The following is a 27,395-nucleotide window of genomic DNA, read 5'->3' as shown; positions in this document are numbered from 1 at the left end:
GAGCTTACTTATTTCTTTAGGCATTGACCTTATGATAAGTAAGCGATATTATATAATAATTAATAACAGCGCCATTCCGTGTTGACTAGCTGAATTACATTGGCGTTGGGCGGGCTTTTATAAGATAATTAAACAGGATATTAATTAAAAACGCGATTTTAATATCCTAAAGGATTTTTTATTTTATTACAAAAAGGCAAGCATTTGACCGCAATCTCACCTGATGGTAAGAGCCGATGCAGTCTAGGGTGGATCATACTTACCTCAAAGATGTCTATTCACTCTCGATTTTCCACACTGGATGCGTTCTGCTGGCAGCGGTTAGGTTAAACTTCAACTTATGGATGGTATAGAAAGGATGCCAATCTCTTATGGCAGAATTGTTGCAAAAGTAACCGCTTTCAGCTTTAAATAATAGTTCCTAATCCCTCCGGTGGCGCTAGTTAGGCTCTGGGACATGAGTATAACATGAACCAACAAATAACCCGACCAAATTACGTAGGTTGTTTTTGGTAGTATTTCGGTGTATGGTGGCGCCGCCTAATTACTGTTTTTTGATGGACACTTTTCATACATAGAGATTTGGCTCCTTTATATAGTCTCCATGCTTCAACTTCAAAGGTTGCTGTCAATGTTGTTCATACATGCGGGTTTGACCTGACCGCTGACCGCATCCAGTGTGGCAAATACTTAAATCGAATAATTTTCCGAAAATTTTCAGTTAAATGCCTTCAATCCGAAAAAAATATATTTGGCAAATATTTGGCATTTAAATTTGTACCTTAATTTGTTGTGTTAGAATACGAAAAAAAAGTGTCCCCAAAACTTCATACAATTTTTGTTTGTCCAATATGTTATGGTCATAGAAGCTGAAAACGTACCATATTGACCAAAAAATTATTGATCTATATTGACCAAAAAATTAGGGACATTTTTTTCAGTAAAAATGGAAAAAGCTCCTGATTCTGAGTAGAAATAATATACAAATTCTAACATAACAAGGTACTAATTTAAATAGAGATGCCTATTTGCCAAATATATTTATTCGGATTGTAGGCATTTAACTGAAAATGTTCGGCGACAAGCTACAATTCGATCAAACATCTTTTTGGAATATAATATTAGACAATAAAAAAACGTTTGCTAAATAACAGTTTTTTATAATTTAATAACAACTATTTTTTTAACTATGGCTGACAATTCGACCCCCTAGCTGGTAACATGTGTAAATTTGCTAAATATTCATTTGGGAAATGAAACTACTATAAGTTTGTTGGGAAGTGAAATTTGGCGAAAGGTATTACACCTACTAACATACTAGTAGATACTAGTCATTTTAGGAAAATAAACACTATAAAGCGCGCGGTTTGGTTATGCGATCAACGCAGCGTTGAATGCATGCGATCAACGGAATGTAGGAAAAATGGCATTTTAAATCAGATAATGTAATAATGACCGTATATTGTTTTACGCGGTGCGGCAACGCAGCGGTAAACGCATTGTCATTTTTCATACATTCAGTAGGTAAAGGTAATCGCATGCGTTGAACGGTGAACGCTCCGTTGATCACTGTACTTGGTACGCGCTGATGAGGTCGAGTTTGCCGTGGCCCTGCTCGAACATGTTGGCGCCGGGCAGCCGCCGCGCCGTGATGCACAGCGCCTGCTTCACTGCCGCCGGTGTGAGGTTCTGCCGGGGAACACCGCTCGCCAGCAGCGCTATAGCGCCGGCCACCACAGGCGACGCCACCGATGTGCCTATTAACGTCAAAGCGGATTTTAGTCAACTTATGCTTGCAGGTGCAGTTGCACCAGCCAGGCATCAGATCCCATTAATAAAGGCACACCTGACACAACGCTACGTTAGACCTCCACTGTTTTCTTTCTACAAAGGGGCGACTAGGTGATGAATACTGACCGCTGAGCGACCGGCAGCCGCCTGTGACGCTGGAGCCTCGAACTCCACTGCCGTACGTCACGATGTCGGGCTTCATGCGCCCGTAACCCTGCAAGCAAATGAAACAATCTTATACCTAGAAAAAAAAAACACGGCTGTACGGGATGCTTCTTGCACAGTCTTGAGATGATTGTTGATAATGATACGATACCTACCTAACACTGCAGTTTCCACCTAAATAACGATTTATTGATAATATGATACAATGTGGCTTAATTAATACACTCCGCGACGGGCGGGCATGTACCTACTGGCCAAAATAGGTAATGAAGTTATAGTTAAGAACGGTTATACTTAAGGCTGTTCCCTGAGCCAGAAGGCGAAAAATCTCTTTATTTGATCATGTTTTTCTAAGAGGCGTTGATATTCGTAGACGTGGAAAAAATATATGTAGTTCTTGACTATATTATCTTTAATAACATAGCTTCCGATACACGAATTATGACACTTCCCTCGATACAATTGATTCCCAAAGTAACCTCTAAACTCGGACTTTTAATCAAACTTTACTCGGTTATTTATTATGTGATACTATAAACAAAAAAAGAAGAAAAAATAATCTTAACTTAAATAGTAATTTCATAAATTTCGAATTTCGATATTGTAAGGTATCGTTTTTAAAATAAATAAAAATCGACAAAATTAGATCTTTCCCGTTCTTTCTTGCGAAATCTGACAGTGACAGCGGCAAACCGATGGAACGGCCTTAAGTCAAACATTTATTTCAAATCAAGTTACAAATGAGTTCTACTTTAAAAATACTGATGTTTATTATTTGATTTAATTTGTATATAATTAAAAAAGTTAATATTTTAATGATTTAATAGCCGATTGATTTTTACCCTATTTAAAATCGTAATGTATCCCTTTACGTAATGTCTTTACGTCAAACAATAGACAAAATGGCGGACGATATCAGTAATAATAAAACTTTTTTCTTCGCAAATGTGATGAAAAACATTGTGTGTATCACGGGCAGTAAGAGAATTACAAACTCGAGTCATTAAAAGATTTAAAACCCCTCTCTCTCTTTAGTAATACCCTTCTTACCCCCCTAAATCTACAATGTACACTAATAGGCTGTCGTACTAGCAACATAATCTGGCAAAGCACACATCTGGTTGGCGGGGTTGTAGCGTTATCAAGGTTGTATTAAGTGTTATAAACTATGGTTCAATAGAAATGGCAAATAATGTAATCAAATATGACAGTATTTGTTAGCGTGTGACATATAACCTAAAAATTTTACAAATGTGATTTTCACTGAAATATTAATAATTAACATATATTTTAAATCAAAATTGATATAAATTAAATATTTAAGTGTATAAACTCTCGACATGTTCAAGATTGTTCTTAAAATGTGCAAGGTTACGAAGTTATGAAGGTGAATTGGTTTGTTTACATTTTCTAATGAAGTCCACTTTAAATATTATGTATGTATTATAATTACATGAGGCAACTCCCAAGTAGTCATCCCGCGCGACGAGAACTTGGCGATGCGGTCGTCGAAGCCGATGCCGCCGACACCGATCACGTCCATCTGGTCGGCGGGGTTGTTCAGCGTGCCGTACAGCGGCCCGTCGTTGCCGATCGCTGACACCATTATCACCTGCCGGTGCCGAATATGTTGGGTGCATGCCGTGCATGGTGCATGGGCTCTTAAAGATACAGAATCAAATCAGGTGCGGCTGTGTCAACACACACTAATATGTTTATATGATTTGTGTATTCCGTGTCACTTTCTTTTCCTTTCCGAACTGTTGCGAACAAAATCGATAAATGTCGAACGAAATTCAAAGCAGATAATAGTACATTTCGATGCTAGTGCGGAAAGTATGTCATTATTTCACGAGTACCGAGATATACTCGGGACGAGTGAAGAATGACATATCCCCACTTGTATCGAACGACGTTTTTTAATACAGTTGCGAAAAAATAAGAAAAGAAAAGTATTAAGGAACTAGCTTTTGCCCGCGACTTCGTCTGCGTGGACTTAGTAACAGCAGCTAAAGTAGCGCCTGGAAAAAATCTCATAGCAATAATTCAATTTGAGCATATGCACACAAATTAGCAGGCACTACATTAATTATCTCAATTCCACCCCGCTTTTTACTTTCTTAAGGGATGATTTTCGGGATAAAAACTATCCTTTGTCCTTCTCAGGGACTCAACCTATCTCTATGCCAAATTTCATCTAAATCGATTCAGCGGTTTAAGCGTGAACAAGGAACACACAGACAGAAAGACAGACAGACAGACTTTCGCATTTATAATATTATAAGTATGGATGGAAATCGAAACCTTTTATATTATAAATTCTGTGACATCATCGACATTGACATTATGAAGAGGTGTTTTTCTAGCTTTTATTCGACTAGAATAGATTTTGTTATTATTATTGAACCCACTTCAATGATTTTTTTTTTTCAAATGCATGTTCTATAAGACAGAAACAATTGTAAATATTAAAACATTGTACTATTATTACCTAAATATCGTTATTTACGATTATTTGTATATCGTATATTTATAAAAACAATATCGAATGTTGCCTTTGGAAACTTAAAACATTCTTGCAGTAAGAAAATACGCCTCTTCTTTGACAGGCGTTCCGTTCCATTCAGACAACTTATTAAGAACGGTTTTTCAACATTAAAAAATAAACGTGTTATAATACTTATAATGATGAAGAGGTAAGTAATAAAATATGAAATATGCATATTTTTCGTATTCTTACATTAACAGTAGGTTTTTATGTTGATTACGACGTTTAAAGGAAACTAATATAAACACTCATCAATAAGTAGTCATGAATTGGAACAAGTATAGATTTAAAAAAATTGGAAAAGTAAAAAGCACTAGTTCGCGAAAACCAACTTTCCGCACGCTAAACAGCCACGAAAAGTAGCACTTTTTGAGCAACTGTATTAAAAATTGTATTTACCTAATTGGCTTAGAAAGCGTTTTACGATTTATTTTTATAGCAAGAAAGAAGAGAAGACGAGGTTAGTTTAACACCTAAAATTTGAGACCCAAAAACTTTCGCAACGCATTTATTTTTGACAGTAGGTACTTTTAATTTAAGGCGATGCTTGCATTCGATTTTACAAAAACAATACAATAAAAGAACAGTGTCAGACCAAGAAAAGTCTGCAGAGATTTTGACAGCACACGCAGTGCCAGTGTTATTTGTACGTCATAATTTCATAGAAGTCTGCAGACTTTTTCCTTAGAACGCATGAAATTTTGACGTAGGTATAACTCGCACAGCAGTCACACAGCCATGATCTTACAGTATGCCTTAAAAGGGGCATTTTTATACTTTTCTATCACCGTCAAAGTTTGTCTTCTGTAATTTAAACAACGCCGTCGACAATCGGAGAATAGCCCATAAAGCACTACGAAACTACTTCGCAAACAGTATAAAAAGAACTTGTAATTTTATTTTAATGTATTTTATTAACAAATTATTTCCTGTGTACTAACATAGTTGTTCTAAGTATCACCTATTATTACTAACATATTTAGTTTTAATTTAGAATTAGTTATTTTATTTTATTTTAAATGTAAATGTAATTTTATATGGAATTTTTATTCTGAAATAAATTGATTGAATTGAATTGAATAATGGTCTATTTCGCAAAGCTATAAGTTACAATTTGACATTGCAGGGTTAATCCGGTAATACCTTGTCATGCACTAGCTTATGAGTCCCTGGCAAGTTCGGCCGAGTTTTACCTTCCCATGCAAACGGAGTTTCGTTCTGTTGGATTGTAATGAAACCTTGCACATACAATGACAAGAGGTATATCTATATTATCTATGCATGTAGTTTAATTAATTGCAGGTGTAAGGGAGGAGTTGACGACTGTAAAGGAATCGTTGCGCAACCGAATAAAATGGGGTGAAAGAAATTCTAGTTAAACGAACCAGTATTATGTAGAATGTAACTATAGATTATTAGAAATTAATGATTATTGTCCCTGTGGTATCTGTGATAATAGTAATGATCTTAATTGTATATCAAAGTGCGTACGACGAAAAGAGCACATACAGTTTATATGTAGCCTATATACTGGTATAGTAAAGACTTTGCAATCGTGTGCTAGCATTACCTCCGATTCTCGTCTCGGTCAGTGTGCTAAAAAGAAACAGATAATAGGTTGGAACTTTCATGTTAAAGAAAGTCACCAAACTTATAAATATAACTTTAATCGCTGGTTGGTAGCTGGCAGGCCGACCACTGGGGAAACTTACGCAGATTTCGTTAACAGTAAAAAGAAATTCAAAGCTAAACTTAAATGGTGTCAAAATAAGGCAGAAAGGATTAAAATTGACATCCTAGCAATGCATAGGAAATAGGAAAAATAGGAAAGAGAAGAATTTCGCGAACTTCTGGAAACAGACTAAGAAGTTTAGCTGCAATCAAAGTTTACCAGTGAGTGTAGACGGTCTGCAAGACCCAACACAGATAGCCAATATGTTCGGTGAGAGGTTTAAGATCGTTCCTCAACCGGTGCCCGAGTGTATGCTGCAGAGCAAGCATCTAGAACCCGGATCTGGTATTAACCCGTTACTCCAATTTACGCCGGAGGATGTCAGTAAGGTGGTACAAATCATGAAACAAGGCAGATCACCGGGACATGATGATCTTAGTCTGGAGCATGTACTCGGAGCCGGTAAGATATTGTATGAAAAACTTTGTTCTTTGTATAATATGTGTATTAGGTTTTCATACCTGCCACCCGACCTCATGAAAACTATTGTCGTGCCTATAGCTAAAAACCGGAAGGGAGATTACGAGCTCTTCGGCAAATTATCGTCCTATTTCCCTGGGTACAGTCATTGGTCAGATCCTCGAACAACTCTTGCAACTTGAACTGCTTTACCATATCAATATTGACGACGCGCAGTTTGGCTTTCGTGCCGGTTTGTCAACAGATTCCGCTATCTTAAGCTTAAAACACACTGTTAACTATTACACCAGCCGTGGAACTTCGGTTTATGCGTGCTTCCTCGACCTGAACCGTGCTTTTGACTTAGTCAATTATAAAATTCTCTGGGACAAATTGTACGGCTTAGGCACTGCGAGAGAGGTAGTGGAGCTGTTGAAGTGCTGGTACGGAGGCCAAACAAATCGTGTGAAGTGGGGCGACACGACTTCTAACAGTTACAGGTTAGAATGCGGTGTACGCCAAGGTGGGCTTACGTCTCCGGATCTCTTCAACGTTTATGTCAACGACCTAATAGTGAAATTGAGGGGCTCGCGTACTGGATGTCATCTTGGTGGTACGTGCGTCAACAGCCTCGACTATGCTGACGACATGGTGCTGCTCAGTCCCTCAATAAAAGGCTTAAAAAAATTGCTTTTAATCTGTGAGGATTATGTAAATTCTCGTACGGATTAAAGTACAATGTGTCTAAAACTGAAATGCTAGTTTTCAGGGCGGGAAGGGGTCCGGATTACGTGCAGGAGGTCAGATTGAATGGAGATGCGGTAAGAGTTGTAAAACAATTCAAATATCTAGGGCACATCCTAACCGAGGATCTCAACGACGATAAGGACATGGAGAGGGAGCGAAGGGCCTTATCGGTCCGCTGTAACATGCTGGCGCGCTAATTTGGCAAGTGTGGCAACGACGTTAAAATACCTTTATTCAATGCATATTGCCAGTGTTTTTACACTTGTCAACTTTGGACAGCTTTACGACGAAAGTCGTACAGCAGCATGAGGGTGCAATATATTAATGCATTTCGCGCCCTCATGAGGCTGCCACGCTGCTGCAGCGCGTCCGGCATGTTTGCCGATGCGCGTGTGCCGGACTTCTACGCGGTGATGAGGGCACGTGTGGCTTCCTTTTGGGAGAGGCTGGGGCGCTCACAGAACGAAATTTTGAAAACCATTTTTAGGGATCCGGATAGCCTATTTTTCCGATATTGGCTGTCTGTACACCGAGATGAGAATCGGAAATAACGTCGTATGATGTACTTGTGACATATTTGCAATTTATTTATTGTAAGCTTAGTTAAGTAGTAATTAGTGTTAAATAGTGTAATTGTAGTTATGTCTGTAAATTTTTCATGGCTGATCCTTGCCTGTTAATAAACGTTTTATTATTTATTATTTATTTATTATTATTAAGGTCATACCTCACTTGGCAATGGGCAATGGTTCCTACATTACGTTATAAGTACTATTACGCAATATCTCTTCCTGAATTGTGTGAATGCGAGGGAGCGGAACGCCTGTCATGTAGCGATACTTGGCTTGTGTAGTACATGTACTAAAGTCAAAAAGACGCAATTCCCTCCACTGTACTAGACTGAACTATTCCCTAATGAACGGGAGTGAGGAGTGACACTGACAGCAAAGCATCCGAACTGACCAACGCCGAGCGCGTGCGAAGACGACCAAACGGCTCTCGGCTAATACGAGCGAGAAAGCATATTAGCAGTCACTCCGTTGCAACTGCACAGGAGTAAGAGAGATAACAAAATGTATCAATCAATCAATCAATAATTTATTGCAAGAACATTAGTTGTATTACATAAGGAGATAAACATTTAAAAGAAGCGTGTCTTATGTTCTACCAGAGAAGGCATGCAATATTTACAATATTTATTTGCAAGTAAAATAAGAGACGAACAATATATACACTCCCACCAAAATATCACAGAAAATTAAATGTCAAGATATTACACAAAAATAAATTTCAATCGTACTACTTTACAAAATTTCAGTCGCACAAACCATTCCGTTACATTATTTATTATTCCGCTTTATTATATGTATAGATGCTCAGTTTCTCTCGATGTACTACTCGTACTGTACTAAAAGACCGAACTAGTACATTAGTAATAAGATTGTACTAGTATGGAGAGATCTTTTCAGTGATAGAGCACGCATAACTCTAAGCGATACTGATATTTCACAGATTCCTTACTGCCAAGTGTACAGTCGAGTTCATAAATATGTATACATTTCTTCACCTTAATCCATTGCAATGAGGTGAAAATATGTACATATTTATGAACTCGACTGTACATCATCAATTAAATTGCTTCCGCCAAGTCAGATAACCGCGATAAGTTTAGACCGGTAAAACGTTTAAATTACCGTAAAATAGTTTAGTCAGTACAATGTCTCACCTTGTTAGCACTGAGCTCCCACACTTTGTCCACGAAGGGATGGTCCATGAAGTCGGGGCCGCCGATGCTGAGGTTCAGGACGTCGATCTTGCGCATGATCGCGTAGTTGAACGCGTCCAGGAACCACGACGTGTATGATACCTGCAATATTCAATGACCACTATAGTTATTTGGATAAGTAACAGATTATTCTATAATACGCTTGATTATGTTATGCCTTCCTGATCCATCTTCTTGTTATAGTCTGGCAAACTAATTTAGTCTAAAAAAAAAGGTAGCAAATTTGTAAAATGTGGGACCGAATGATCTATCTCCGATACAAATTTTTAATTTCGTGCGTTTTTCTACTGACAAATTGGTTTGCCAGATTTTGACGTTTATATTCCAGGAAGAAGAGAATTATAAAGATTGTTTTGTGGGTACCTATAGTCTCCACTCTTTAGATTCCATCAGTTTATTTATTAAAAGTGTACGTTACTAACTACATCAGTACTTACTACAGTCGGTGAACAGAGGCAGTCAGCGCGCGCATCGATGACGCCGGCCACAAAGGTGTCGTGGCCGAGCGCGTCGTCCAGCGTCTTTTCGCCCGTTATTTTATTTAAAAAACCGCACATTTAAACAGTACCTGGTTATCGGTGAACACCCTGAATATGTGCAGGTCCGCGTCGGGCGCAAAGCCCAGGCAGTCGGCGCGCGACGCTATTACTCCGGCCACGAAGGTGCCGTGGCCGAGCGCGTCGTCGAGCGTGTTCTCGCCCGTCCAGTCCGTGCGCTCGCGCACGCGCCCGAAGTGCGGGTGGTGGCGCGCCAGCCCCGTGTCGAATACGGCCACCTTTATGCCCTCACCTGTAGGCATAGCAGTTGCATTTACCAAGCCGTCTGTCACCATTAAAACGTTCCCTAATTTTTATTGTACGGGTGGTTTCATAGTTCATCACTGCTAAGGCCCACTGCACCATTCACTACCCCGGGGTTTACCGGTTAAATCTGGAGTTACCGTGGTTACCAGTACAGTTTGACTTTAGCGGGTTAACCCCGGATTAATGGGATGGTGAAGTGGCCTTAAGTTAAACTGATTAGTCTACTTTAAGCTATTTTTTGAAGTCTTTGGTGCAGCAGGGCGCCTGCGCCGTGCGCATCACACTCTGGATCCTCTCGCATAGGAAGGGGCGGGAATGTGTGAGGCACCAAAGGGGGCACGATGCAATGTGACGAAACTTGAAGCTTTAGGTTTTAAAAATTTGATCCATTCTGAATTTATTTTATTTATTGTTGGGGTGTTGTGGGCCTGTGAGTGTCACGTCGACCAAGCAGTGATCTATTGTGACGGCCCTTTAAAGTCCGTTACTAATGCCCGTTGAGTCCAGAAAATTCCAGATTCTTTGGGCCGTAATTCTGAATATCAAAGCGGCATTTTAAAACAAACTTACCAGTAACACCGAGAGACCAGAGTAAATCAGCCTTCAGTACGGATGTTATTTGTCGCGGCACGGTTCGCAGGAGTTTCCTGGAGGTGAATCCATTCTGAATATCAAAGCGGCATTTTAAAACAAACTTACCAGTAACACCGAGAGACCAGAGTAAATCAGCCTTCAGTACGGATGTTATTTGTCGCGGCACGGTTCGCAGGAGTTTCCTGGAGGTGAATCCATTCTGAATATCAAAGCGGCATTTTAAAACAAACTTACCAGTAACACCGAGAGACCAGAGTAAATCAGCCTTCAGTACGGATGTTATTTGTCGCGGCACGGTTCGCAGGAGTTTCCTGGAGGTGAATCCATTCTGAATATCAAAGCGGCATTTTAAAACAAACTTACCAGTAACACCGAGAGACCAGAGTAAATCAGCCTTCAGTACGGATGTTATTTGTCGCGGCACGGTTCGCAGGAGTTTCCTGGAGGTGAATCCATTCTGAATATCAAAGCGGCATTTTAAAACAAACTTACCAGTAACACCGAGAGACCAGAGTAAATCAGCCTTCAGTACGGATGTTATTTGTCGCGGCACGGTTCGCAGGAGTTTCCTGGAGGTGAATCCATTCTGAATATCAAAGCGGCATTTTAAAACAAACTTACCAGTAACACCGAGAGACCAGAGTAAATCAGCCTTCAGTACGGATGTTATTTGTCGCGGCACGGTTTGCAGGAGTTTCCTGGAGGTGAATCCATTCTGAATATCAAAGCGGCATTTTAAAACAAACTTACCAGTAACACCGAGAGACCAGAGTAAATCAGCCTTCAGTACGGATGTTATTTGTCGCGGCACGGTTCGCAGGAGTTTCCTGGAGGTGAATCCATTCTGAATATCAAAGCGGCATTTTAAAACAAACTTACCAGTAACACCGAGAGACCAGAGTAAATCAGCCTTCAGTACGGATGTTATTTGTCGCGGCACGGTTCGCAGGAGTTTCCTGGAGGTGAATCCATTCTGAATATCAAAGCGGCATTTTAAAACAAACTTACCAGTAACACCGAGAGACCAGAGTAAATCAGCCTTCAGTACGGATGTTATTTGTCGCGGCACGGTTCGCAGGAGTTTCCTGGAGGTGAATCCATTCTGAATATCAAAGCGGCATTTTAAAACAAACTTACCAGTAACACCGAGAGACCAGAGTAAATCAGCCTTCAGTACGGATGTTATTTGTCGCGGCACGGTTCGCAGGAGTTTCCTGGAGGTGAATCCATTCTGAATATCAAAGCGGCATTTTAAAACAAACTTACCAGTAACACCGAGAGACCAGAGTAAATCAGCCTTCAGTACGGATGTTATTTGTCGCGGCACGGTTCGCAGGAGTTTCCTGGAGGTGAATCCATTCTGAATATCAAAGCGGCATTTTAAAACAAACTTACCAGTAACACCGAGAGACCAGAGTAAATCAGCCTTCAGTACGGATGTTATTTGTCGCGGCACGGTTCGCAGGAGTTTCCTGGAGGTGAATCCATTCTGAATATCAAAGCGGCATTTTAAAACAAACTTACCAGTAACACCGAGAGACCAGAGTAAATCAGCCTTCAGTACGGATGTTATTTGTCGCGGCACGGTTCGCAGGAGTTTCCTGGAGGTGAATCCATTCTGAATATCAAAGCGGCATTTTAAAACAAACTTACCAGTAACACCGAGAGACCAGAGTAAATCAGCCTTCAGTACGGATGTTATTTGTCGCGGCACGGTTCGCAGGAGTTTCCTGGAGGTGAATCCATTCTGAATATCAAAGCGGCATTTTAAAACAAACTTACCAGTAACACCGAGAGACCAGAGTAAATCAGCCTTCAGTACGGATGTTATTTGTCGCGGCACGGTTCGCAGGAGTTTCCTGGAGGTGAATCCATTCTGAATATCAAAGCGGCATTTTAAAACAAACTTACCAGTAACACCGAGAGACCAGAGTAAATCAGCCTTCAGTACGGATGTTATTTGTCGCGGCACGGTTCGCAGGAGTTTCCTGGAGGTGAATCCATTCTGAATATCAAAGCGGCATTTTAAAACAAACTTACCAGTAACACCGAGAGACCAGAGTAAATCAGCCTTCAGTACGGATGTTATTTGTCGCGGCACGGTTCGCAGGAGTTTCCTGGAGGTGAATCCATTCTGAATATCAAAGCGGCATTTTAAAACAAACTTACCAGTAACACCGAGAGACCAGAGTAAATCAGCCTTCAGTACGGATGTTATTTGTCGCGGCACGGTTCGCAGGAGTTTCCTGGAGGTGAATCCATTCTGAATATCAAAGCGGCATTTTAAAACAAACTTACCAGTAACACCGAGAGACCAGAGTAAATCAGCCTTCAGTACGGATGTTATTTGTCGCGGCACGGTTCGCAGGAGTTTCCTGGAGGTGAATCCATTCTGAATATCAAAGCGGCATTTTAAAACAAACTTACCAGTAACACCGAGAGACCAGAGTAAATCAGCCTTCAGTACGGATGTTATTTGTCGCGGCACGGTTCGCAGGAGTTTCCTGGAGGTGAATCCATTCTGAATATCAAAGCGGCATTTTAAAACAAACTTACCAGTAACACCGAGAGACCAGAGTAAATCAGCCTTCAGTACGGATGTTATTTGTCGCGGCACGGTTCGCAGGAGTTTCCTGGAGGTGAATCCATTCTGAATATCAAAGCGGCATTTTAAAACAAACTTACCAGTAACACCGAGAGACCAGAGTAAATCAGCCTTCAGTACGGATGTTATTTGTCGCGGCACGGTTCGCAGGAGTTTCCTGGAGGTGAATCCATTCTGAATATCAAAGCGGCATTTTAAAACAAACTTACCAGTAACACCGAGAGACCAGAGTAAATCAGCCTTCAGTACGGATGTTATTTGTCGCGGCACGGTTCGCAGGAGTTTCCTGGAGGTGAATCCATTCTGAATATCAAAGCGGCATTTTAAAACAAACTTACCAGTAACACCGAGAGACCAGAGTAAATCAGCCTTCAGTACGGATGTTATTTGTCGCGGCACGGTTCGCAGGAGTTTCCTGGAGGTGAATCCATTCTGAATATCAAAGCGGCATTTTAAAACAAACTTACCAGTAACACCGAGAGACCAGAGTAAATCAGCCTTCAGTACGGATGTTATTTGTCGCGGCACGGTTCGCAGGAGTTTCCTGGAGGTGAATCCATTCTGAATATCAAAGCGGCATTTTAAAACAAACTTACCAGTAACACCGAGAGACCAGAGTAAATCAGCCTTCAGTACGGATGTTATTTGTCGCGGCACGGTTCGCAGGAGTTTCCTGGAGGTGAATCCATTCTGAATATCAAAGCGGCATTTTAAAACAAACTTACCAGTAACACCGAGAGACCAGAGTAAATCAGCCTTCAGTACGGATGTTATTTGTCGCGGCACGGTTCGCAGGAGTTTCCTGGAGGTGAATCCATTCTGAATATCAAAGCGGCATTTTAAAACAAACTTACCAGTAACACCGAGAGACCAGAGTAAATCAGCCTTCAGTACGGATGTTATTTGTCGCGGCACGGTTCGCAGGAGTTTCCTGGAGGTGAATCCATTCTGAATATCAAAGCGGCATTTTAAAACAAACTTACCAGTAACACCGAGAGACCAGAGTAAATCAGCCTTCAGTACGGATGTTATTTGTCGCGGCACGGTTCGCAGGAGTTTCCTGGAGGTGAATCCATTCTGAATATCAAAGCGGCATTTTAAAACAAACTTACCAGTAACACCGAGAGACCAGAGTAAATCAGCCTTCAGTACGGATGTTATTTGTCGCGGCACGGTTCGCAGGAGTTTCCTGGAGGTGAATCCATTCTGAATATCAAAGCGGCATTTTAAAACAAACTTACCAGTAACACCGAGAGACCAGAGTAAATCAGCCTTCAGTACGGATGTTATTTGTCGCGGCACGGTTCGCAGGAGTTTCCTGGAGGTGAATCCATTCTGAATATCAAAGCGGCATTTTAAAACAAACTTACCAGTAACACCGAGAGACCAGAGTAAATCAGCCTTCAGTACGGATGTTATTTGTCGCGGCACGGTTCGCAGGAGTTTCCTGGAGGTGAATCCATTCTGAATATCAAAGCGGCATTTTAAAACAAACTTACCAGTAACACCGAGAGACCAGAGTAAATCAGCCTTCAGTACGGATGTTATTTGTCGCGGCACGGTTCGCAGGAGTTTCCTGGAGGTGAATCCATTCTGAATATCAAAGCGGCATTTTAAAACAAACTTACCAGTAACACCGAGAGACCAGAGTAAATCAGCCTTCAGTACGGATGTTATTTGTCGCGGCACGGTTCGCAGGAGTTTCCTGGAGGTGAATCCATTCTGAATATCAAAGCGGCATTTTAAAACAAACTTACCAGTAACACCGAGAGACCAGAGTAAATCAGCCTTCAGTACGGATGTTATTTGTCGCGGCACGGTTCGCAGGAGTTTCCTGGAGGTGAATCCATTCTGAATATCAAAGCGGCATTTTAAAACAAACTTACCAGTAACACCGAGAGACCAGAGTAAATCAGCCTTCAGTACGGATGTTATTTGTCGCGGCACGGTTCGCAGGAGTTTCCTGGAGGTGAATCCATTCTGAATATCAAAGCGGCATTTTAAAACAAACTTACCAGTAACACCGAGAGACCAGAGTAAATCAGCCTTCAGTACGGATGTTATTTGTCGCGGCACGGTTCGCAGGAGTTTCCTGGAGGTGAATCCATTCTGAATATCAAAGCGGCATTTTAAAACAAACTTACCAGTAACACCGAGAGACCAGAGTAAATCAGCCTTCAGTACGGATGTTATTTGTCGCGGCACGGTTCGCAGGAGTTTCCTGGAGGTGAATCCATTCTGAATATCAAAGCGGCATTTTAAAACAAACTTACCAGTAACACCGAGAGACCAGAGTAAATCAGCCTTCAGTACGGATGTTATTTGTCGCGGCACGGTTCGCAGGAGTTTCCTGGAGGTGAATCCATTCTGAATATCAAAGCGGCATTTTAAAACAAACTTACCAGTAACACCGAGAGACCAGAGTAAATCAGCCTTCAGTACGGATGTTATTTGTCGCGGCACGGTTCGCAGGAGTTTCCTGGAGGTGAATCCATTCTGAATATCAAAGCGGCATTTTAAAACAAACTTACCAGTAACACCGAGAGACCAGAGTAAATCAGCCTTCAGTACGGATGTTATTTGTCGCGGCACGGTTCGCAGGAGTTTCCTGGAGGTGAATCCATTCTGAATATCAAAGCGGCATTTTAAAACAAACTTACCAGTAACACCGAGAGACCAGAGTAAATCAGCCTTCAGTACGGATGTTATTTGTCGCGGCACGGTTCGCAGGAGTTTCCTGGAGGTGAATCCATTCTGAATATCAAAGCGGCATTTTAAAACAAACTTACCAGTAACACCGAGAGACCAGAGTAAATCAGCCTTCAGTACGGATGTTATTTGTCGCGGCACGGTTCGCAGGAGTTTCCTGGAGGTGAATCCATTCTGAATATCAAAGCGGCATTTTAAAACAAACTTACCAGTAACACCGAGAGACCAGAGTAAATCAGCCTTCAGTACGGATGTTATTTGTCGCGGCACGGTTCGCAGGAGTTTCCTGGAGGTGAATCCATTCTGAATATCAAAGCGGCATTTTAAAACAAACTTACCAGTAACACCGAGAGACCAGAGTAAATCAGCCTTCAGTACGGATGTTATTTGTCGCGGCACGGTTCGCAGGAGTTTCCTGGAGGTGAATCCATTCTGAAAATCAAAGCAGCATTTTAAAACACCTTTTTAAACGTCTTAGCCAAAAGGTTGATTCGATTTGTAATTAAATATTAATAATGTGACTACGAGATAGCATCAATGAAAGCAGTGAATAAAGTTTTTTCGGAAGTAGAAAGTTTAGGTTGTTTTTATTTTATTTAAAAAAAGCAAATTAACAAATGGCTAAGGATATCAGACTTTACAACACAAAGGATGGAAGGAGCACAACGCGGCTGATAACCAACTTGTGCCTTTACTGCCGGCCGGACTGGCTCGAGGGATGCAGGTCAATTATAGAAATAGCCCCACGTAATGATGACAGTGCCGTGCCGCCCATGACAAACCAGACAGACTTTTGAACCTTAACGACTCGCGAACCTTTAAGGCTCAAGCTTTGAAAGCTAGAGCGTTAAAGGTTTGCTCACAAAGCGGTTTAGAAAATAACGACTCAAACTTTTTATGACTTGTCAAAATGAAGTCTTTAAGACTCGGGCCTCATAGGGAACTCTAGCTTTTTAACTTAAGCTCAAGCCCCTGAACTAAGGTGTGTGTCAATTCACCCCGATTCATGTGATAGAGGTACCGAAGTTTTTTTTTGTTTTTGCTCGAGCACCCTTTGTCAGCGTGTTCACATTTTAAATACAACACATACCTATTCATACCAAGTTTCAACTTTCTAGTACTAGTCACTGAGCTAACCCGCGGACTGACAGACAAACGAACGGACAGACATGGCGAAACTATAAGGGTTCCTAGTTGACTATACGGAACTCCAAAAACGCGATAAGTCATAATTATCTTTTTCTGTTTTTCTCTATTTCACAAAAACATATTAAATTTCACCCTACCCTATAGCATAGGTTGATGTTATTTGTTAAAAGCTTTTACTTTTTGCTCCAAACCTTTACTGCATAAACCTTACAGACTTAAACCTTCAAAGCTTAGGAGGCTTTAAAGCTTGAGGCCAAAAGACTCGAGGTTTCTTTGCTCGTAAGCAGCAACACGAACTCTTAGTTCGAGTCGTTAAGGTTCCGAGGCTTTAAGGTTCGAGGCTTCACGGCTCAGCAGTCGCGACTCAAGTTTTGTAGTTTACGCCTCAAAGCTTAAATCCACAACACTAGTTTAGATGCTTTGATTGGAATTAATAGGCAAGATTGCAATCGCAATCCAGCGCGGGAACGCTGCCTGCGTTATGGGCCTATCAAGGGCACAATATTTTGATAGGTATTTTTAATTTTTATCTTTAGTTATTTTAATTTTAGTTAGTTTTATATTCATGTTACACCACTTATTATATAATAAATGTTTTCATCATAGGCAAGATACTAAATTACAATTATAGTACACAATAAGTGACCTGTAATATCTTATTACCAATAAAGTATGTCTATGTCTATGTCAATTGTATTTTTTTCGTAGGATGTTACGCTTTTATAAGAATTTGCGCGAGGTAATAAAAGAGACGATTTTCATGATATTTTTTTTAATACTCATTATTATTTAAGTAAAGGTTACAGTTAATTTTGAAACAATGTCAAGTAATGCAGAAGAATTATAAAAAAAGTTCCATTATAATTGATCTAAAGTTATAGTGTTCCCCTAATTTTCATTTTCCTATTGACTGCTTTTATATTGCACACAGCTGTATGTACGAGTCAAATCTTGCAAGTGTTCGACCCACTTCCCGACTTCCAATGAAGCTGAAAATTTGCATACATATGTAAGTCGGGTGACAATGCAATATTATGGTACCATCGAGCTGATCTGATGATGGAGACTGTAGGCGGCCATAGGAACTCTGTGATAAAACAACGAAACCTAATTGTTTGGGGTTTCTAGAATTGTCTCGATGAGTATTAGTTACCTGTGGAAAGAAAAGTACAGACAGCGATAAAAGCTTGTACCAAAAATGAAATTTTTGCCAAAAATTTACTTCCGTTTGGTCCACAGTTTCACTTACTATTATATTTTTGTCCTGGGACTCAGGAGGCTAGAGCCTTATGGCTGACAACGAAATACGAATCGAATGAAACCAAATATGCTCAGTGTTCAATTTCCATATCCATATAGTTTTTCAAGTTCTTTCGTGTACCTTTAATGTCAAGTGAAGTGAAGTGAAGGGTGAGTGAAGGTCACAAATAGTTTTGTGTTCCATCCAGCTGTTCTGTACTGGACGCATTTCTCAACCGATTCTCGTGAAATTGAAACTGTTTCGATAAATGTAGGTACTGATTTATTTATTTTTGATTACTTAACTATACAATTGGCAGAGCCTTGAGGGTTTGAGAGGTCAATAGCTGATCAATAGATGATAGAGCCACTACTCACTACTGTAATGTTATTATTATTTTCTGTTATCATTCAATCATACATTTGGTTTTCACAAATGCATAAGACGTGCATTTTCCTAGAAAAGATTTTTGTTTCTATGTTAATTGTTTAAGAGTCGCACCTCCCGTGGTAGCCGCAGCGAACGGAGCGCGCGCGCGCGGTGGCTGCGCCAGCCGGCGTAGAGGCAGCCGGCGGGTCCACACTCCTCCTAAAACAATACAAACATACTGAGTATACTTCGACGGAGCAAACTCTGAACCTATTTTAACGTGACAAAGTTCAAGGTACTCGTACCACACACGTCATACCATTTTCATAGAAATTTGAAACTAACCTTTCAAATATTGTAATTGCAGAGTACTGTATTGTTGGTCTATGATCGAAATATGGTTAAAGTGCATCACGCTATCGTCATCACCTATATAAACAAGTACTATTGCATAAACAAACAACAGGTGTTTCCGGTAGGTACTTTATCAGTTGTAAAACATGTGATTGCTTCTTTACCACTTGTTCAATTTGTGATTGTTCTTTATTAAATAAGCAAACATTATATACTTAATAGCTAGGAAAAGGCTTTAATTTGTTTTTTTACACTAGCAGTTACAGTACATTGTGCAACGAGGGGGGTAAGCGAGATTTTGCAAAGAAGGTGTATAATTCACGACAGCCGCACGCTGGAGTGAATTAAAGAGTCGAGTTTACAATATTCTTACTCCCGGAGTTACACACAATGTTTTTCATTACTCTTCCGAAGAAAAAACTAAGTTTAAAGCAAAATAATATTAAACACGATGACATTTCAAACATTCGTCCGCCATATTGTCATTTCTTGACAGGTTAGGCATCGAACGCACAGACCTTCGGCATTCAGCCACGATTGAAAATTGTGTAAAAATATTTTTAACGGCTATTAAATTAACTAAATTAACATAAACAAAAATATTAAATTATAAACGCCAGTATTTTAAAAGTATTAAGAGTTTAAACAAAGTATTTTACTTCTAACCTACTTGGTTCATATGAATTAATCTTCTTCTTCTTTTCATCCTGTCATCCTCTACTGGGCTGTAGGGCTCGAATCATATTCCTCCACTGAGTCCGGTCCCGGGCAGCTTGGGTAACCTCCTCCCACCCCATCCCCAATACACCCAGCTCTTGCTCCACAGAACGGCGCCAAGTAAATTTAGGGCGACCATGTTTCCGCTTGCCGGTTTCCTGAGGATATGCCCAACCACATGCCTTTTCCGCGTCTGGTTTTCCTTGTGTACGGGTGTTTGTCTGGTTATTCTCCATAAGTGAGCGTTTGTGATCCAGTTAGGCCAAAAGATACGCAGGATTTGCCTTAAGCATTTGTTAACAAACTCTTGGAGTTTCGTCATTAGGTCTTAGTCATGAATTAGTGACTTAATTAAAAAACCGGCCAAGTGCGAGTCGGACTCGCGTTCCAAGGGTTCCGTACATTACACAAATTTTAACAATTTTTTTTAGGGTTCCGTACCTCAAAAGGAAAAAACGGAACCCTTATAGGTTCACTCGTGCGTCTGTCTGTCTGTCCGTCCGTCATAGCCTATTTTCTCCGAAACTACTGGACCAATTAAGTTGAAATTTGGTACACAAATGTAAGTTTGTGACCCAAAGACGGATTTGTAACGTAAACAAATTAATTTTAAACAGAGGGGCCACTTTTGGGGGGTAAATGAGAAAATTAAAAAAAAAAAAAAAATTCCAAACTATATTGTGTTACATATCAAATGAAAGAGCTCATTATGAGGATCTCAAATATTTTTTAAATAATTTTAGGATAAACAGCTTAAAAGTTATTCAAGAAAATAGGCAAAAAATTACCATTCCCGCCCTTTATCTCCGAAACTACTGGGTCTAAAACTTTGGAAAAAATACACTAAATAGATCTTTACCTAAAGATTACAGGAAAACCTATTAGAAATGTGCAGTCAAGCGTGAGTAGGACTTTACTACTTAGTTTTTGATCAAAAAAAAAACAAAAAAAAGGGTTATAGCTTTTTTTTTCACAATCTATAACTCCCGCGGGAACAATATAGGCATTTTCCCTTCAATACACCTGCATGAAATAAGATCTTTTTCGAGCAAGTGTGATGAAAGATTCTAAAATCTAGCAGAATAAATAGGTACTTAGCTCGTTATGCGTTCAATGTGCGTATGAGAACTCGTGCCAATAAACAATTATATAACAGTTAACATACTCCTGTAAAGAATTTATAATTAAATAAAATGGAAGCATCAAATTTTACAATACAATACTAGCCATACCTCTCGCACATATTTGATGGTCCTCTGCACCTGTCTCTGGGCAGTGACTCGCCGCACTGCGGGATGGTCGCGCAGCGCGTCGAGAGCGCGTCTGTCTCCTTCCTCCAATAATATCACGTCAAAGTCGCTGGGGTACTCTTTGGCTGGGTTGTTCCTCTGGGTAATAGTCCAGTTAAACACCTGAAAACACACACCTCTCAATATATTTTTTCTTACATACATTAAAGAGTGCTTATGGCTATAGGTACGACTTATAGGTAAAAAAAAACAATAACTAAAACCTCCTTTTATTTATGCAATTTAAGAAAAGAGTTACTTTGTAAAGTTTACAAAAACACATTAAATAAATTACTTAACATTGAAAACTACAATTAATAACAATATATATAGATTTAACTTGAAAAAGTAATAAATAAGTACTTATTCAGGTGGCAGGCCTCTATGCCTAGGGATAAGATATAAAATTCAAAAATTTGTTTTAACCACACCAGGCGGTCTAGCATAAGTTGCGTTCTCACGCGCGAGTCCATACTTGAAGTCGCGCTAGATGTATGGAGAGACGCGCGCGAGAACGCAACTTATGCTAGACCGCCAGTTCGTAAAGACCCTCTTTAAGAGGGCAAAACCTAAAGAGAAAGTTGCATTGTATCCACACAAGTGGCAAAGTCATTTGATGCAAATTTTGAGTTGTTTCCTCATGCTGGCTAGGTAAAATTGACTTTTAAGTGATGATCAGAGGGCCTACCGCGAAACACGTTCGACGTGTTGCCTCTCTGTCGCACTTGTAAATTCGTATGTAAGTGTGACAGGGAGGCAACACGTCGAACGTGGTTCGCGGTAGGCCCTCAGGGTCCGTCCGTACATTTCATGCCGTTGACGCAAAATTGACGTAATTTAACATACAGGGAGTTTTTTTACAACATTACAAATTTAGATAACTTACCTATTGACGCGTAGAAAATACGATGCTTATTCTTACGTAAAATTCACTGTTAAAAATCAAAAATATGTATTATTTAATTAACTAATAAATCTAATAATCAATTATTTAGTTGAGTGACAATAAGATGAAAGTCAGACGTTTCTGTACTGATTGTCAAGTAAGAAATAGTACGGTACCGGCCAATAATATATTACCTTTGAGTGTTTTTGTATGAGCTTGTATAGAGTAAATAATATAGGTTAGTTTTTAGATTTCATATTTTACTAGTCATTTTATACAAATATACGATGAATATTGCAATGAAGTACAGTGAATTACATTAGGATACTCAGCATATTACTAAAAAACCTCTAGTCTATGAAAAAACCATTACATGAGACCAATTTTTCTCATCGCCAGTACAAAGGAATACTACTAGACTACCTAAAGTAAATAGAAGTCACTCACAAATATAAAAAAAAAGTTATACCGTAAAAACATGGAGGTGATATATTATTGGCCGGTACGGTATATCAGTTAACTTAAAGAGATATTAAATATATTAATAACGGGTCACTCACGTATTTTAAGTCGAAAAACGCTCGACATGTTTCACTCCGTACTGAGGAGTATCATCCGGAGCTTGCGTTGACGGTGACGGACCGGCGCAGACTGCGGGCCGCAGCCCGCAGTTTAATATGTCTGTCTCACGGAAGTTTTGTTATTAACTTAAAGAGGTTGACAAATGATAAACTATTACGATAATACTAATTGGAATCATACTCTTTGTAACGTGACATAATTTTTCCGTCAACGGCACGGGTGTACGGGCCGGTGATGCTGATGATATTGTCTTTGGTTACCGCGATAGTTACTCATGAAATAAAACTATGGTTTATAAGTGATGGTTTTGAATGATATGTATTTAATAATGTTAATTTGGATTAAATTTGTAATGTTTAACAATTAGCATTTTGGTGTGGTGAATATGTTTCAACAGGAGGAGGGGTTGAAAACCAACTTTGCCCCCTTGTAAAACAAATAACTATTTGAGATGATGAGAGATGGACCTTACAAGCAACAGCCTGGAAAGGTCCAGACGGGAAAAGAAAAAGAAGACAGCCATTGGCATGTTGGGCTGACAACACAGTTAAGGTGGTGGGGGCCAACTAGGTATGGAAGGCCCAAGATCTATAGAGAGGTGGAAAATTCTGGAAGAGGCCTATGCATTAGTTATTCTGTGCCTATGCCTCATGAAAGGATTCTGGTGATTTTTTTATTTTTTACATATAAATTAGGTTTAATCCTAGATAAGTTTGCAAATATTTTATATTTATTTTATATTGTTACCCTAATAAATAAAAGGCTTTTTATTTTTTTATTTTTTACTGGCTGGTAAAGGCTCTTTTTATTCAGGGTTGATATGATTTAAATCACTTGATTTAAATCAGTGATTTAAATCGTGATTTTAATCAAGCGATTTTGAAAAAAAAAACATTGATTTAAATCATTAAATTTTTACTAAAACCAAATCGGCCCAAAATTGTTAAGGGAATTCCCCGGACCACTACGGCACGCACACATGTGCAACCGAGTGATAGCGTAACAGTTTCGAGGAAACCCCGAAACTATAATACGAGACGCATGGTACCGAAACAGTTCCAGGATTCCACGAAACTAAAACACGAGACGCATTTCGCTTTTCGCCCGGTCATCTAGTGAAAGAGTAAATACAAAAAAAAAGATGCTGTGTGGGTTTATTTCGAACTTTTTAAAACTTTTAAAATTGTTGATTTTAATAAATTTAATTAAAATACGTTGTTTTCGTTTTATTATATAACTGAACTGGCTATTTAATTAATCAAAAAAGACGAGAAAATGAAAAAATAAAAAAAATCTGATTTTAATCAAATAAATCCGATTTAAATCAAATTAATCGGATTATTATGATTTATTTATAAAAAAATCATGATTTTTATCAACCCTGTTTTTATTCTTCAAAACTGGTGATATATATGTAGTTATCCACAAAAGAGGTATAGTTATTTGTTATACAAGGGTGCAAAGTTGTATTTTACCCGCGAGTGTGGAATTGAAACATGAGCAAGCGAAAGGATTCTATAGTTGAACCACGAGCGAAGCGAGTGGTTCTAAAATAGAATCCTGAGCGTAGCGAGTGTTTCAACACACGAGAAGTAAAATACATTTGCACCCGTGTGTAACACAAAACTTTTCCCCTCACTATAGCGAGGAAAGTGCAACATCCACAGGCGTTAGATCATCTTCATCACTTGAATCACTAATTTTTTTACGATATTATAACAGAAAACAATAGAAATTCTAATTTTTACGTGAGTCGGTGAGAAGAACAGTAAAAATTTTGTTGACAATGTTGACATTTCTGTTCTGACGTATGAAATGTCAACGATGCGTTTTGAAATTGCATCGACTCAACTTGTGCGTTCAGAATTATATTTAACATCATTACAAAAAATCTAACGTTTCTTATGGAATTTGAAGGTTTATGACTTAAAATTATTAAATAAAGCTAAATTTGGTATTTTTTATTAGATTCTCAAACCATTTATTTAATGATAATTAATATCGAACGAACCATTATCATGAGCGTTTTACGTTTTGTTATCTGTCAAGCTACTTAAACACGCTCCATCCAAGGTCAAATTGCTTTCCCCACTAGTGGATAAAATGCGTTTTTCCCCGCTTGTTTTAAAGGATAATAGACGGCTTTCCGAGCTAGTGAGGGGAAAAAGTTATAACTTGTTACCTCATGTTGGCTGGTGGAATTTATTTATCATTCAATATCATAATTGAATGATAAATATTTAATACCATTCATCTGGATTTGATTTGTCTTACAGTTAGTATTTACCTTGTGTTGGTGTTGTGATTAATTTTGTCTCTCAATTGGTAGCAAAGTTTGTTTAACCGTCATGCCTTGAAACCCTCGCAATTCTCAAGATTCCATTTTTCAAACCTCTTGCTACACTCATGGTGCAATTTTGGAATCTTTCGCTTGCTCAGGTATCAATATTAGCATGAGGATTAAAAAGAACAACTCTACCCCCAGTATAACAAATAACTATTACACAGTTTTATTTTCTACTAGCTTTTGCCCGCGACTTCGTCTGCGTGGACTTAGTAACAGCAGCTAAAGTAAGTATAGCGCCTGGAAAAATTCTCATAGCAATTCAATTTGAGCATATTATGCACACAAATTAGCAGGCACTTTGTTACTTATCTCAATTCCACCCCGCTTTTTACTTTCTTAAGGGATGATTTTCGAGATAAAAACTATCCTATGTCCTTCTCAGGGACTCATCCTATCTCTATGCCAAATTTCATCTAAATCGGTTCAGCGGCTTAAGCGTGAAGAGGGAACACACAGGCAGAAAGACAGACAGACAGGCAGACTTTCGCATTTATAATATTAGTATGGATCTAATCCAATAAATAATCTCATTTACACAAAAAATAAGTATATAATGTGATTTATTTGCCAATAATATTTTAGAAATGTTAATTTAATCTCATGTATTTAAAGATTCTTGTAACAAGGCATTGTTGCATGTTGGGCCACTTGGGATGTCCATTTCTATTTGATGCTGACTGCACACTATTATATAACCTGTGACTGTACACGACTGCAAAACTTTATGAATGGAATAAGTTGGTATGCACTTTTCCAGCTTGCTGCATGATAGAATTAATGGGTTGAACCAATTTGCTTCAAACAGGTAGGGGTAATATCAACACCAAAATAAGGAAATAAACTTTTGACGACCGGTCTGGCCTAGTGGGTGGGTAAGTGACCCTGCCTGTGAAGCCAATGGTCCTGGGTTTGAATCCCGGTAAGGGCATTTATTTGTGTGATGAGCACAGATATTTGTTCCTGAGTCATGGGTGTTTTCTATGTATTTAAGTATTTATATATTATATATATCGTTGTCTGAGTACCCATAACACAAGCCTCCTTGGGCTTACCGTGGGAATTAGTCAATCTGTGTAAGAATGCCCTATAATATTTATTTATTTAAACTATAATGACTTATTGTTGAAACCTCATAGTTTGTTTACTGCATGGTATATGTGTATATGTATCTTGTATCATTGGTTGCTCTTGAATCCTGGTTAGTAATTATACAAATGGTTAATAATTATACAGAATGCCAAAATTGCTTACCCCGGCATTTCGTAACGCGGCTGATACGTAGTTCTCGCGGGTGCTCCTTGGGAAATATCCTTTGAATGTAATAATATGCTCACTACCAACAACTTGCGTACTATATTCATAGTCGACGCGAGATGACCCTGTCGCGTTACAAGATGTGTTCTCATCGAATGTACCTTCACCGGTACATAAAGACACGAGCATAAAACCCAAAAAAATGAACTGTTTCATTTTACTCCCCCCCATAATTTCACAAAAATATTACAAGATTACATTTTGAGTTTGCTATAAAAAGTGACTATACTTAATTGGTTGGCTCCATTAATTACGATATTGGTGGCACCACCGTTAAATCCCGAGACCAAATATAACATCAACAAATTATTACGGGATTTACTATTACAATCATATTATTATAAAGCCACTTCGTAGGATGGGAACGTCCACTCGTACATGACATTCAAAGAGCATATAATCACTACGTATGACATTTTTTAAAGATAAAGTGTTGGTCAGTATATATAAGTTATACTCTATGGTGTTGGTTGGAACTTGGATCGTTGGGTTGATCTGTTGGTGGATAGAGACAGAGAGGATTAAGCAGTGACAACTTGCAACTGTGTTTTTCTTGCCAATAAGAACAAGTATTTTTCTTATGCCGTCACCACACTTCGCTGTATTTGGCAAATATTCGTGTTGCATCCCTTATGTTTTGCATGTCAAAGGAAAGAGATGCAACACGAATATTTGCCAAATAAGGCGAAGTGTGGTGCCAGCATTAAGCCGAGTCTACATGGTCTACATATTGGGCCATAGACCTAGCATTACATAGATCAGCTATACGCGTGCGCCCGTGAGGGACAAAACATACGCAATGCGACAATATGATTGGTCGAAAAGATTTGTAGCCCACCATAAACCATACTAAATTACGGTGGGAAATAAAAAAAATGTGAGACTGTGACAAGGACAAACAATAACAGCGTTTTCTCTGCTACTCCTACTGAAAGATACATAAGACTATTCCGTTCGGTCATTTCCCCCCACCCCTCATGACCGATCCAGTTATACTAGATTCATGTATTGGGCTAACTTGGCCAATCTGAGGGACGCAGCTACGCGTTAGAGGGAGCAAGTGATATTGCTATCTCATTCCACCGCATAGCTGCGTCCCTCAGAATCAGATTGGCCCAATATGGCGGCTTTGTAATCCGTAACTTGCGTAACTTTAACGATCCACTGGCTATTAAGCTAGTTTATAACGCCTTGGTGAGAAGCAAGTTAGAGGCTTCGTCGATCGCATGGTTACCGTATGAATCAACTTACGCGTTACTGCTGGAGAAA

General features: G+C 39.3%; 1 protein-coding gene and 1 long non-coding RNA gene across 2 annotated transcripts in view; both read right to left on the bottom strand.

Annotated features, from left to right (window-relative positions):
* LOC134754468 (membrane-bound transcription factor site-1 protease) overlaps positions 1 to 26,555 on the bottom strand; it is a 42,712-nt gene extending 16,157 nt beyond the window's left edge. The window contains exons 1-9 of the mRNA XM_063690801.1: positions 26,064 to 26,555; positions 20,941 to 21,120; positions 18,770 to 18,856; positions 16,218 to 16,311; positions 9,737 to 9,957; positions 9,109 to 9,249; positions 3,410 to 3,568; positions 1,918 to 2,005; positions 1,576 to 1,757 (exon numbers count right to left, since the gene is read on the bottom strand). Coding sequence (XP_063546871.1) covers positions 1,576 to 1,757; positions 1,918 to 2,005; positions 3,410 to 3,568; positions 9,109 to 9,249; positions 9,737 to 9,957; positions 16,218 to 16,311; positions 18,770 to 18,856; positions 20,941 to 21,120; positions 26,064 to 26,297 — 1,386 coding nt within the window. The 5' untranslated portion in view covers positions 26,298 to 26,555. The remainder of the gene's footprint in view (positions 1 to 1,575; positions 1,758 to 1,917; positions 2,006 to 3,409; positions 3,569 to 9,108; positions 9,250 to 9,736; positions 9,958 to 16,217; positions 16,312 to 18,769; positions 18,857 to 20,940; positions 21,121 to 26,063) is intronic.
* Positions 1 to 27,395, bottom strand: part of LOC134754528 (uncharacterized) — a 153,680-nt gene that overhangs the window by 64,854 nt on the left and 61,431 nt on the right. The gene's annotated exons all lie outside the window — the stretch shown is intronic.

The sequence above is a fragment of the Cydia strobilella genome, chromosome Z, assembly GCF_947568885.1.
Source record: "Cydia strobilella chromosome Z, ilCydStro3.1, whole genome shotgun sequence".
Classification (NCBI taxonomy): domain Eukaryota; kingdom Metazoa; phylum Arthropoda; class Insecta; order Lepidoptera; family Tortricidae; genus Cydia; species Cydia strobilella.
Note: the sequence above shows the minus strand (reverse complement) of the source record. Positions and strands in the feature narration are given on the sequence as shown.